Source organism: Corvus brachyrhynchos, unplaced genomic scaffold, assembly GCF_000691975.1.
Source record: "Corvus brachyrhynchos isolate BGI_N302 unplaced genomic scaffold, ASM69197v1 scaffold11, whole genome shotgun sequence".
Taxonomy (NCBI): domain Eukaryota; kingdom Metazoa; phylum Chordata; class Aves; order Passeriformes; family Corvidae; genus Corvus; species Corvus brachyrhynchos.
The window spans coordinates 6,709,027-6,722,433 of record NW_008236965.1 but is presented as its reverse complement, the minus strand read 5'-3'; the positions used below and the strand labels follow the sequence as shown (position 1 = coordinate 6,722,433).

At 34.6% G+C, this 13,407-nt stretch overlaps 1 protein-coding gene across 1 annotated transcript in view; it reads left to right on the top strand.

The window, feature by feature from the left end:
- MOSPD2 (motile sperm domain containing 2) overlaps nucleotides 1-12,061 on the top strand; it is a 32,788-nt gene extending 20,727 nt beyond the window's left edge. Inside the window, exons 8-14 of the mRNA XM_008629271.2 lie at nucleotides 635-805; nucleotides 2,993-3,105; nucleotides 6,458-6,554; nucleotides 7,392-7,488; nucleotides 8,140-8,269; nucleotides 9,410-9,512; nucleotides 10,016-12,061. Of these exons, the coding sequence (XP_008627493.1) occupies nucleotides 635-805; nucleotides 2,993-3,105; nucleotides 6,458-6,554; nucleotides 7,392-7,488; nucleotides 8,140-8,269; nucleotides 9,410-9,512; nucleotides 10,016-10,162 (858 nt within the window). The 3' untranslated portion in view covers nucleotides 10,163-12,061. The remainder of the gene's footprint in view (nucleotides 1-634; nucleotides 806-2,992; nucleotides 3,106-6,457; nucleotides 6,555-7,391; nucleotides 7,489-8,139; nucleotides 8,270-9,409; nucleotides 9,513-10,015) is intronic.
- Nucleotides 12,062-13,407: the final 1,346 nt, after the last annotated feature.

The window sequence follows — 13,407 nt, the reverse complement described above, 5'->3', positions numbered from 1 at the left end:
CTTCCAATGGATCTACCTTTACTGTAGAGTCATTGAGAACTTAAGTATTCTGCTGCTGCATTACTCAGATGTCTTAAGTATGGTCTTTAAATCGATTTGGCATTCCAAAGACTAAGATCTGAATTGCAGAATATGCTAAACATCCACACATTATGTTAAACTTCAGGGATTATTTGGGGTTGTTTCATGATTTTGGGGTTTATTTCTTTTTTTTAAGCAGACCATTATGAAACTAACATACAAGGAACAACTGATGTTTTTCATCACTTTTGTAATATTTTTAGAAATAGCTATCATAAGTTTTAAACTACATTTTTGAGAACTTAAGAAGAGAACTTCAGCAATAAGACTCTGAATGCTGATCCTTGATAGAACAGCTTCTGCAGTTCTGCTGTGAATATAAATAACAGTTACAGTTTACTGGCTTCATTGGATGACTATTTATTTGTCTGTGGATAAAATAGAAACTCTTGGTGTCAGCGTTCTGTATAGGGGTGCAACTTGAAATAGATAAATGAAACAAAAGTAATGTGAAACAAGAAACAATGACAGTATTTCCATTTTAAAAACCCTAGAGAAGGTACTTCTAATCCTCTTGAATAACTCTTCTGTTATAAATCTCTTTATCTTTTAGGATTCTTTCAAGTACAGTTATCCTCCATTGGTTGATGATGATTTTCAAACTCCTTTATGTGAAAATGGGCCCATTACAAGTGAAGATGAGCATGAAAGTAAAGAAGAGATAGATGCAGACACCAAGGAGGCTGGGGAACTGAATGAAGCACAAAACCTTAATCAGAAAAAGGTATCTAACTGAAGATTTAGGCAAGACTAGCTAGATGGTTACAAAGTGGGACAAGAGGCATATAATTTTGGTTACTTGTCTGTCTTTGTGTTGTACTTTTTCAACAGTTTTTCTGTCTTCCAATTTGACAAAAGAACTCAGGAAAACTGAAGAATTATAGTTTCAGTTTCAGCGTTGATTCTTGGTCTATTAAGCCAAGTTTCTGCTTCAGAATGTGTAAAATGTGCACTAAATATTTAGTGCACATCTCTTGGAATATAGTGAATTGTGCAGTAAAATGATAAAAGTTTCTGTACTTTGTTTTCAAAGGCTGTCTTTCTAGTTGGTTTCTTTTTAATCTTGGGATATCTAGTGGTGACCATGTTAAAATATATCTCGTTTTCTCCGAATCTTAAATCAGTATGTACATGAGAAAATACTAAGTTAAATATTTATGCACTACTGGATGTTAATTTGTTATCTTAAATTATTGATAAAATTTTAACATACGAATGTTTTCATTTATTCTCAGGAGAAATTGGAGTATTCCTACTCCATCAATCATGTTTTGCAACATAATCTTCCTGCAGTGTTGTTTATCCAGAAATAAAGGCATTGTTTTACACAAGTTCATATGAAGTGATATTTAGGAATATGCAGTAATAGTAACTGGGGATATTGTTCTTGAAAATAGTAGAAAAAAAATTTGAAATTCACTAGCTTATTGTCATAATTAATTTTGGAATATGACTTGCAAAACTTCTGTTTAATGGAGTAGAATACAGTTTCATTTACCGTTCCAGGTTTGTCAGAATAATTTGAAACATGTAGCTCACTAAGTATTCCAGCTGTTATTTGCAACTTGGCCAGTTTTAAAAAAATAAAAAGATAATTTCACTGACCTTAAGGTCAAAAGGAAGCATTACATAACCACAGTTAGACTCAGTAGCTTGTTTTGCTTGTAGCACATTTTTCAGTGTATGATTCTTAGATATGGAAACATGGAGAATTTCTGCTCAGTGTGTGAGTTCCTTTGGTGCTTAATAAGCCTCAGTGTTTGTTGGCTTTTAATTTGCTTGGGTGACTTAGCTTTCTACTTAAGGTATTTTGGCTTTTTTACTTTTTTTACTCTTGAAATACCATAAAGCAAATAATTGTTTTCACTTTTATACAGTGTAACCAAGGTGCTACTCATTTTTTTTTCAGTAGAGGGAATCATGAGTGATAAACTTGGTTAGTAAGTGCCTGTCCTGTAGATGCTTCCACTTTTGTGTCACCCCAAGACATATAGTAATATTTTTTCCTGGTAGTTTATGTAGAACAAAGCCCAACATATAACTAGTGCAGTGTATTTACATACTAACCTTTTACTATCACTTTTATATAATTAAACAAAAAGATGCTGTGTGGGTTCTTTTTATATAGCCTATTTCATATAAAGTTTTGTATTCCTTTCATTCCCATACTTCAAACTTGCATGAACTGAATTCTCTTCATGTCTTTTCTCTGTATTAAAAGTGGAATAAAAAGGAGGCTAAACAAACTCTTCAGCCAGCTGATCTGGAATCATGATATCACTAATTCTTTCAGTCTTCTGCACATCCCCCCCCAGCACCTGCCCTGTTTTGCATGTATTTTCTTAATGTTATGGAAGAAAACCCTCAGAACCTAAGAGGTACCTGCAGTTTTGAAAGCACCAATTCAATCAGCATTATTTCTTTTATGTTCTGCAATACTTCAGAGTCTCATCTAAAAGCAATGAAGATACGTTTAGCAACCCTGCAATGCAATGAGTTGTGGAATTGGTACTAGGTTTTCTGTTCAGTGATTGTGTTGGGGCATCTGTTTTAATTTTAATTTGCAGTGGATGAATAATACCAGTGCTTTATAATCTTAGATATTTGAAGTGCTATAACTTAGTGTGTCTGGAGTTTTCAAAAACTGACCTGGGCAGCAGGAAAATACATGGGAAAAAAACAAAGCAGAAGTTTTGTTTCATGCATGTTTAATGTGTTATGTAACTTCTATAGTAAATCATTTTATTCAGTGGACTTCGAGCAGCTTCAGGGAATGAATATATATAATGCTTGGTCTGTAATATGTAAACTGTTGAAATAAGCCTCACCATATTCTTTAAAATACATGCATGGTTCTGTAACATGTAATCCAGGTTTCTAGTTAATCATTATAACTATCATTTTTACTCAGATGAATTCTATAGAACTAATTTCCAAATCAGAGGAAACTGACAAAACAGAGGTCAAACCAAAAAATGCAAAGAAAGCATTAACCACTTTTAAAGGACCTTTATTACATATCAGGTAATAATAATTTTCTTTAATTTTCTTTTTACAATGTGCCTTGGACATTTGAATACTTAACTCTAGTTGGTTTTCAAAATAAACTTTTTTCAGACTATTGGAGGAAAACAAATTATAAACAACTTTTTAAGAAGGCTTTTTAAAAAGCTCAAAGAATTTTTCTAGTTTTACAAGATTTTAGTAAATCTTCTGGTGTCACCAAAGATTGGCATGCTTTTTGTATGAATAGATGTATATTCCATAGAATTGTAGAAGTGTTTTGTTTATATTGAGAAACCATCTGACTAAGCATGTCCTTACCTGTAGTGAGAGCAGTGGTTGACATTGATTGCACTGGCTTAACAAAAAAACCATGTTTCATCAAGCCAGTTTTCACTGTTGTATCTTGCTTGAATTCTTTTAGCTTATGATGATATAAATGTCTACACTAGTAGTTTCCTCTAGTTAAACTTAAGGAATGGGTCCAATTCATTTTATGTGGAAAGGGCTTTATAAATGACATATCTACTCAGAAGGTTTTGTTGTCCAAGATGCTACATCTTGCAGTTAATTTGCTTTTTATCATTAAACTAGGAAAAAGAAATCAATTAGCCAATATAACTTTTTCTTTTCACTGCCTTTCAGTTTAGGATGCTTGTTTAGAATTTGATTTAGATGGTAACTTTTATTTTCACTTTCAGTTTGCTATTAGATGAATGAAGAAAATATCTATTTTTAGGTAATTTCTTAGCTAACTTTTTAAGTACTGTATTGATTAGTTTTGGAATGAATTTGAATAATAATGTGCTCATTAGCATAAATATATTTTATATGTGTAAATTTTTCCTAATTTTGAAATGAAAAACCTCCTCTGTATAGCCTTAGTTTCTTGTATGGCAAGACAAAGGCATAGACTGCAGAATTGTGATTACAAAGAATGTTAAACATTTTCTGGAACAATCACAAATGTAGATGTTTTTCCATTCACTTTTTAATTAAAAAAAAAAAGGGGCACAAATCATAAGCAGACAACAACAAAAAAATCCAAATAAGCTAAAACACTTCCAACACCCCCAGAAACTGCCTTTTTTTTTTCTCTTAAAATACTTCAAGCTGTCATTGAATAGAAGTAACTTACATGGACTGCAACACCTGGAAGAGTAAACTTAGTCAAGAATAGTGGTGTTAATACTTGTAGTCTTGCTGTCATGGAAAATAAAATACTGCTGTCTCCATTGTCCTTGCTGTTTGTTTGTTTTGTTTTTAAAGTAAACTCCTGAGTGTAGCTGTTGCTCTTCATTAATGCTCTCCCTCTGTGGAAGCTAGAACTAGTTTTCATTTTCCTGCACTGATTCACAGGCCATTGAACTGAAGGTGATTGAACCAATAATATATAGTGCCATTCATAGCCAGTTGTAGGCACCTATCACAGAGACCATAAGCTCTGCCCCCAGGAATTAACTTGCATCCTTGCTTATCTCCCAGCATTGTCCTGTGAAGGGAGCAGCCTGGAGCCTGAGCACACAGCTGAGGCACTGCAGCTCTGGCACCATAAAATTGTGGACCAAAGCTGGGCCCTTGTGCTCTTTTGTTTCTTGTATTTGTAGTCATGCTCCTGAGTCAGCTGTCTCTCTCATTTAGACCACAATTGTATTTGCCATGTATGCCTTACAATGAAAGGCTGGCTCTGACTTTCCTTCTCCATAATTGAATTGTTTGGTCAGACAAAAAGCAGCGGTTTCCTTGCACTGTCTGGAAGAAGAGCAGCTTGTGGTGTGTTGTGGTACGAGAATTTCTAGTACAAGCTGGTTATGTCACACACATCAGAGTATAGAAATTTTTGCTTCTGTAAAAATGAAAAAGCTTGGGTGTTTGTTTAAACAACCCCCCCTTCCTCATGGCTACATACCAACTACCCCCAGTGCTGTGGGACTTGATTTCACAGACAAGAGCCATACAGCTGTGGTCCCCAAGCCTTTTTTTTTCCTTTGATCAATGGCCATAGTTGGTAGAACAAGAGAGATCAGGCTCTGGCAGAAGTTCCTTCCCTTGATCTCTTTTTGTGGCTTGTTTTGATGCTAGTTAATGTTATCTTGTTTCACTTATGGTTCATCTTGCAATTGCTGTTACACACAGCTGCAGTAGTACAGTATTAAGATAGCTAAAATATTTTGTAGCTACAATCTTTCCATTCCCTAGCATTGGTTACTTAAACTGAGAATTTGGAAATGAAAAAATACTGAGAGGAGGAGGGAATTACCTGATTTAAACCCATCAGTTTTTTGGTTTCTACCTTATTTGGCACACTTCCTTCTTTCCCACCGCAAAAGAAGTAGTCTAGTCATGTGGACTGACTAATGCATTGTAAAACATCAGCACCCTATCATCACAGTCGCCTTCCTTCCGGCATGGGCGTTCACACTTGTCCTACAGCCCCAAAGGGTTTTCTTCTCAGCTCATACACTGGTTTAAGTGGGAGGAGAAAGAATGATTGGTACTATAAAAGGAGGTCTTTTGAGGAGGAGGTCAAAGTAGCATGAATTTGGCATTCTAAAAAGAGGACATGGGGGAAAAAATCACATGTTTTGAAAAAGAATATGCAGTTCTGTAGTATGGAGTAGTACAGCAGTTCTTTGTGTGCTCCTAATGTGGCATAATGAAAAAAAGTTCTTCACTTGCTACTCAAGTTTCCTTTCAATTTGTATTATATGAGCATGCCCTGCCTTTTACCTACTTGTGTTCATTTGAATCCTTATCCAAAATGAGTTGTGTTTGATGTGGTTTAAAATATCTCATGCATGACTCTTAATTGTGCAAGAATATTAAAAGCAGGCAGTAACTTTATTTATGCATGTGATAGCACAAGTATGTGAAGACTGACTCTTAAGTACAAGAGAATTCAGCTGTCGTGGTTGAAATGATTGCCAGTCATGGATATCTGCCTTCTCTTATGTGTGCACTATATCCATGACAAGGACAGATGTTTGAGGTGGAAATTACTCCCTGTCTGTGACACCTTGTATTCCTTAAAATGAGTCTAAATTAAAACCAAGGATGCTTTCCCTTAACACACTGCCAAAGGATTAAGCAGCTGACTGTATATCTGTTGGCTGTTCCTGCTGTTACAGATGGCAGAAGTCAAGGGCAGTAATCAGCTGAGGCAGCTAGTTCCACTTGTCATGAGTCAACCCTGAGCTTCACTACAAAATTTCTGCGTTTTGTTTTCACAGCTTTTTTTCATTACAATCTGTTTATGCTGACTGTAGCTGCAGGGTAGAAAGTATTTTATTTTCCTGGAGGTGTGATCAGGTTTTTTTATGATCTGTTTTAAAGATAATCTGAAGAAACTAATTCTTTTAAAATTTCCTATTAGCCCAGCAGAGGAGCTATATTTTGGATCCAAAGAAACCGGAGAGAAAAAATGTTTGATAGTTCTCACAAACGTCACTAAAAATGTAGTGGCTTTTAAAGTAAGTGTCTTATGTGTGGCCTGGTTTACTAAATGTGTAGCTTTTTCTTGTTTTGTGTCAGGAGGAAGGATACTATTAAATCCATTTTATAGACAAAATTTTTTATTGTGTTGTGATGTTTGAGGCAGGTTAAAGAAATCTGGCTGAATTTATCCCTATGATGTACCACCTTAAAGGGGATAATTAGTATTACAAATCTTTGGAGCACTGACTAAAAAAGAGCTAAAGTGATGGTTAGTTTTTTAGTGAGAGTAATACTTCTTGAAAAAGAAAGGCTTGAGCATTAAAAAGTCACCTTTTTAGAATTTTTAAATATTGACTGGAAACAAGTTGCTCTGAAATGATGCAGATCCATCTGCAAATGTCACTGTAAAAAGTCACCTTTTTAGAATTTTTAAATATTGGCTGGAAACAAGTGAAATGATGCAGATCCATCTGCAAATGTCACTATCAAAGGAATTAATAGTTATATTTGCTTCAGAAATACTGAGTTTACATGCATCTTTGTGGGGTTTTTCCCATCTTTTGCATTCTCTGCACATTAAAATAACTTAAAGTTTTCATATTTTCATATTTATTATAACACATTCTTGGCTGGTTTTAAATATGTATGCAAAAGAAAAATAGCAAATGCAAGAAAACAAAGGATAAAAGCAGTTGAGAGGGAGGAAAAAGGAATAGGCAAGAGTCCTATTATGCCTACAAAATGATGTATTTTAGAGACTTGTCCTAATAGTGAAGCTTTTGGGGATTTAGTTATTACAGAACGAGAGGAATTATGAAGCAACCGTAGTTTGTGGATGCACTTATTGTATCCTTCGTATTTCTTGTTTATAGGTGAGAACAACTGCACCTGAAAAATACAGGGTTAAACCCAGTAACAGCAGCTGTGAACCTGGCACATCATTAGATATAATAGTCTCTCTTCATGGTGGTAAGTAAAAAAATAGATTTTGTGAGAAATCTGGGCAAGTTGTATTACTAGACTTAAGCTCTAGACACTGATGGTTGTATGTGCTTGCTGCTGTAGGACTGACTGGTGCCCATGTCTACTTGACTCTTGTATGAAAATGGTACTATTTGTTACAAAAACATGGGTGTCAGAAAGGATTTGAGTAACTGGCTGTACTGATTTACTACTCCACTCAGGCATAAGCAGCTGTTGTCTGCAACCCCTTTTGTTTCATATCTTAAAACCCAGAAAGTCTGAGTGGCAGTTGTCTTGCTGGTTCATTATTACAGTGGGAATTTATCTGCAGTATTCCTAAATTGTTGCAAGCACAGGTGAATTTGCTGGAGAATACACTCTTTACAAAATTTTGGGTTGTCTTTGAGCTATTCAGATGAAACTAGTTCTGTTAAAATAAACCTATATCATTTTTTGAAAACTGTAATTAGAATTATTGAGCTTTAGAGAATGATTTCCATATATTTATTTGTAGTAAATCAGTGTCTCGTGTCCTGCAATAAACAAGCTTTCATTTTATGGTACTTTTGTGCAAAATGCTTCTCTCCTCCTTGTAATATTGTCATTTTATCTAAGCACACTGTTGCCTTTTTTTTTTTTTGTCTTCCTTGAGGGCAGGTTTCGCAGCTTCTTTGCAGGATCGTTTCCTTATAATGGCAGCAGAAATGGACCAGTCTTCTGGAGCAGGTGGGCCAGAACTGACTCAGTTTTGGAAAGAAGTCCCTAGGACCAAAGTGATGGAACATAGGTAAGCATATGGTTTTCTTTTAACAGGGATTTGGGGGTTTTTTAGCTTTTATTGCTTGGCTGAGTTCTAGCACTTGTATAGCATAATCAATGAACAATTCTCCAAACTCACTTGTGGGCTTACTGACCAAAATACATTACTGAGACTTTTGCTCTGTTTTAACTGATTATCATGGTATTCCATACATGCTCTTCTTCTTTTCTTGTTGTTGTTCTTGTGCAGATTAAGAGTTAAATGGAAAAAATAGGAATGTATGTGACAATACACATGGACAGTAGGGGTTTTGGTTTTTTAATAATTTAATAAGAATGTGTCGCTTGAGTTTTCTAAAAGGAAGCAATCAAGGAAAGCAGACATATTAAATGCAAAACTATTTTCTAGACAATATTAAAAATATTCCCTTTCTACTGGGGAAAATCAGTATTTTATAGAAAAAGTCTGTAAAACCTATCACATGTTCATATGTGTATTTTTGATATTTAGTAGTGAAAAAGTCATCTAGAAAAATCACTAAAAAAATACATTTCCCCATACACTTTTTTGAATGTACCTGTTACTCTTCTCTCTCATCCAGTCACATTGGGTTGTATCACTGAACATGTCTAGGAAAAGTTCCCTGCAGTTTTGACTGGTTTTTTGCCTTAGATTTTTCCTGGGGTTTTTCTGTGGGTTATATTTTGCGGGGCTGTGTTTTTTTGGAGCTGCCTTTACCCCCTCATGGCTAAAACTACTGTGGAAAAAATATTTTGTGAGTCTTGATGCCTAAATCTTGCTTTGTGTTTGCTTAAAGTGCTTATCCTGTATTTCCCTTTTGAATAAAATCTGCATCATGTGAGTGACCTTACGCTTCCTTGCATAATAAGTGTTGTAGTTTATTTGGGTTTTTTTAAGACAGACCCTGAAACAATAGAGAGAGGCTATTTGCTTACAAGTGTGCTGTGTACATTAGTTACTGATGAATACAAACCTGGCCTTTACTTTTTGTAAACCTGGACTAAATTTAGTGTAATTATAATTACTGTCTCTTAAATTTTAAATGTGCAGGTACTTTATCCACTTAAGATGGATTGTTTACTGTTAATTATACAATGTTGCATTAAATTGTGATTTTTGGTGCATGTTCTTGTTCCCTTTTCACAGGCTCAGATGTCACGTCATAGAAAGTAGTAAGCCCTCTTCTCTGACATTAAAAGACAATGCATTTAATATTCCAGCAAAAACTAATGAAGATTTACATATACAGGTAATAGTGCATTCCTTTGTGCTCAGTTTTCAGCAAAATTATAGAATACACTAGAGATAAAACTGAACCTTTTTGGTATTTTGTAAATTATACTGTTTGAACATCTCAGCAATTGAAAGTAACTACATCAGTGATAATGATTTAATTATTTTGTTTAATCATAATGATTTAATAATCATCAAATTTTCAGTGGAGTTTGCTCATTCTTCTTGTGTATATACAGATCTGGCATATCAATGAGCATTAGTAGTATCTTTTGCTTCTGAGTGTAAAGATGTCACCTGCTTGATACAGGCCATATTGGTTATCCATAACTTAAGATTTGAAGCTCCTTTAGTAGAACAGATTCCTGAAGTATGTAGTGATAGAAAAAGTATTGCTGAGATACTGCTGTGAGAAGGCTTTTTCTTTTCTGTGGTTATAGTTATTGCCAAAATAGCTCAAAATTGCCAAGTACTTTCAAGTGCAGTAATTCTAACTTAATGAAACTGTTCTATTTTCAGCTAACTCATTTACTGCAGATTAATAAAAGACTTGAAGAGCAGATGAATCGCTGCCTCTGGTTCCAGCAGCTGTCAGTTGTTTTATCACTGCTATCAGTTACTGTTGCTGCCTTCTGCTTCTACCTGGCCTATGCCCAGAGAAGCTAAGAAGAATTGCTGTGCCCTGGATGTGCCGCTGCCTATCATGGTTCGTTGGAGTCGAAAAGATTGCAGTGCTGCACTTGGATTCTGGAACTGCCAAAATGAGGTTTGTGAGCCTACAGCAATGAACAAGGAACAGTTTCCTGGGGAAAGAAAAGATAGAAGAAATGAATGACCAGCAAACGAAATTACTGAAATTATTCTCTAAGTTGACATTTACAATAGGGCATGACGAAGGTCTTGAAGCTAGGACCTATTTTCACTGTACAACTCAATAAAAACTACTGAACTGGGAGGAGGAAACCAAATACAACATTATTTAAGACTGTTTTGCTTTTTTTTTTCCCCCTCTATTCAACTACTTTAAATACAATATTTCATTTCTTTTCATCATATTCATTCTTACATTCTGAATCACTCCCATAGAAGATGCAAACAGTCAGCTTAGTGTAGTCCAAGGTTAATCTGTTCATCTCTAGGAAAATTTACAGAAATTATGTAATACAGGTGGATTTTTATATAATCTGTGTATGTACATGCACATAAAGGAAGATATTTGTTGTTAGTAATTATTTTGATAATTCAGACTCATTGCTTTCTTTGGTTAAATTCCTTATTTTTGTGCTTCTTCTAAATGAAAAGTTATTGTAAACATTTCTTACCAAGTAACACATGAACAAGACGACACTATTCCTGTTGGGTTTTTTTTTTTGGAAAGCAACTTGTACTCAAATTACAGAAGGAGTGTAGGAGTTGACTTCTTTACTGTGATGGCTGATTATTGGTTCATTAAAAGGCTATTAGTCAGTGTAAGAACTTACTCTGAGTTGTGCAATATGGTTAAAGTACATATGAAATTAAGAAAAAAGCAAGTCAAATCGGGAAGATTAAATACACTTGAAGGCAACATAAAAGTATTGCATCTGCCATTTCACAGAAATTGTTGTGGAAATGGTGCAAAAAGCTAGAAAGAACTTTGCTAACAAGGATTCTTTGTACTCATTGCTGTAAATATGTATATTAAAATGATAAAAGCTTAAAAGGAGACTGATGGTATCTTTCATACATTTAAAATTTTCACTCTTTAAGAGTTTTAAAAATTTAAAATAATTATGTTGCTTGGATTAATTTTTGCTCCAAATTGGCTTTGTAAAAGATTTATTAGTTTTGTCATCTGACTTCAGTAGATGAGAAGTGATTAAGGAAAAATAAAGGTCATACTCTACTTCTGTCTTTTTGCTTACAGTGTGTTGGTGATGTAGGATCATTTCTAGGAAGTAGAAAAGGGCAGTTTAAAACAATAAACAGATTAACTAATAATGCCAGCAATATGATTACTAAAAAAATGCCATGTAAAAAGCAAGTCTGCAGAAATGTTTGGTGCACAGTCTTCTGTCCTCTCTTAATTTATACAATGGTTTACCACATCTGCATTTTCTTAATTTTTCACTAATCTTATTTCTGCCTAGTTTGTTTCTCAGTATTTTGTATTCCTAATGAGTTGGCAATTTATATTGTTAACTGCTTATACTGAAGCTGTTACTTGGGTTATTTTTATGTGCATGCAACTCAAATTCTTTGCTTCCAACAAAATGGGTTGTTGTCTTAGTGAGAAAAGAAACAAAGTAATTTTTAACATTAAGATAATAATAACCATGCTATTAAAATGCCAATTCCTTAATTTGAGTGGATTGAATAGCACTTTACTGTAAAATTGCCAGAAATATATTCTTAGAGTCTTTGCCAATATGAATATTTTAATGTTTTGGTGCTTTCATATATTTTCAGTATTTTATTACTTATTTTATTATTGGTATTTTCTTTGTATGAATCAGATGAACATCTTTTCTATTTTAATATGTTTTAGAAAAATACAGTTAAAAAATAAATATGAGGAAATACATAGTCTTGAATGTTTAGTCATTTAAAAATAGTGGCATCTCCTGAGGTTTTTGCTTTCTTGTTAATCTGCAGATATTTAATATGGGAGGGGCCAATATGGTGATGACCCACAGTCTGTTGGGGAACAGAAGTTGTGATGGTAGTTGTCAGACAAATGTAAAATAGGTGATGATGGCTTCTTGGACAGAATGCCTGACATAATCACATAGCACATGATACTGGCATGTCAGTGGCTCCTGTCACTATGGCACAAGTGATGCAAGTGCACACAATACTAAAATATATATGGATCTTGGTAAAATGAACTATTGTTTAAACGTGACACAGAAAATGGAAAAATATAGATAACAAAAAAAGGGCAAAGTGACAGTAGTGTATTTTAACTTGAAATGGACAACAGTCAGTTTGTATTTTTCTTCTTTGAGAACATCATTGTTTCCATCATCACAGAGTATTTTCCCAGTATTTTCAAAGCTTTCAGTTGTTAGTTGGTTCAGATTTTGTTTGCCAGCCCTTGGAAATGGGTCTCAGTGTAGAAAGTTTTGTGCTTAACACACGCTGAAGTTACAGAGTACACACCAATAACAATTTGATACCCAAAACTGAGATAAGAGACAAAATATTTTTCCAGGGTTTTGTTGGTTACCCCCCCCCCCACTACAGGAAACTCGGTTTATAAACCTGGGGCATTTTAGAGCTTAGACAATTCACAAAATAGGATTTGGTTACATGAACTATCAAGATCTAAGATTTAGTTTTCCTTTCCCTCATTGTAGATTGGCAGTTACTTTTGGCTTTTACAGACAATTAAGAGACAATAAAGATTGTAATCCTAAAAATTAGCAATTTGTGCTCCAAAAGAGCACATACTCTTTTTTCCTAGCAAGGAATTTTTGTTCCCTGCTCTGATCCTCATTGTTTTACTTTACTATGTAAAAGATCAGACATTTTGTAAAAGAACAAAAAAACCCCAAAAAACCAACATAGGGGTGCAGGGCAGCAGGGACAGGAGCAGGGGTTTTAAATTACCTTTGTATTTCATCAGTGATTCCCTGCTGTAACTAATTTGTCTCTACTGTTTGCCCTCAGAATCTCAGTTTGTCCCTATTCCAGGGTTTGCTGGTTTATATGGGGTTTTTTGACTATATGGGGTTTTATGGGAGAACATTTTAAGTCTCTGCAGTGTCTTGGTGGTCCTGTGTATTGCACTGGCAGCATAAGGGTGTAAATGCTGTTCTGTTGATAAGCACAGTGTTAGTTCATTCATTTTTTATGGCTTTGTTGTGAAAGTGGGCATTCAGTCAGAACACAGAACATCAAAGCCCATCACAGGTGGCTGTAAGGATTCA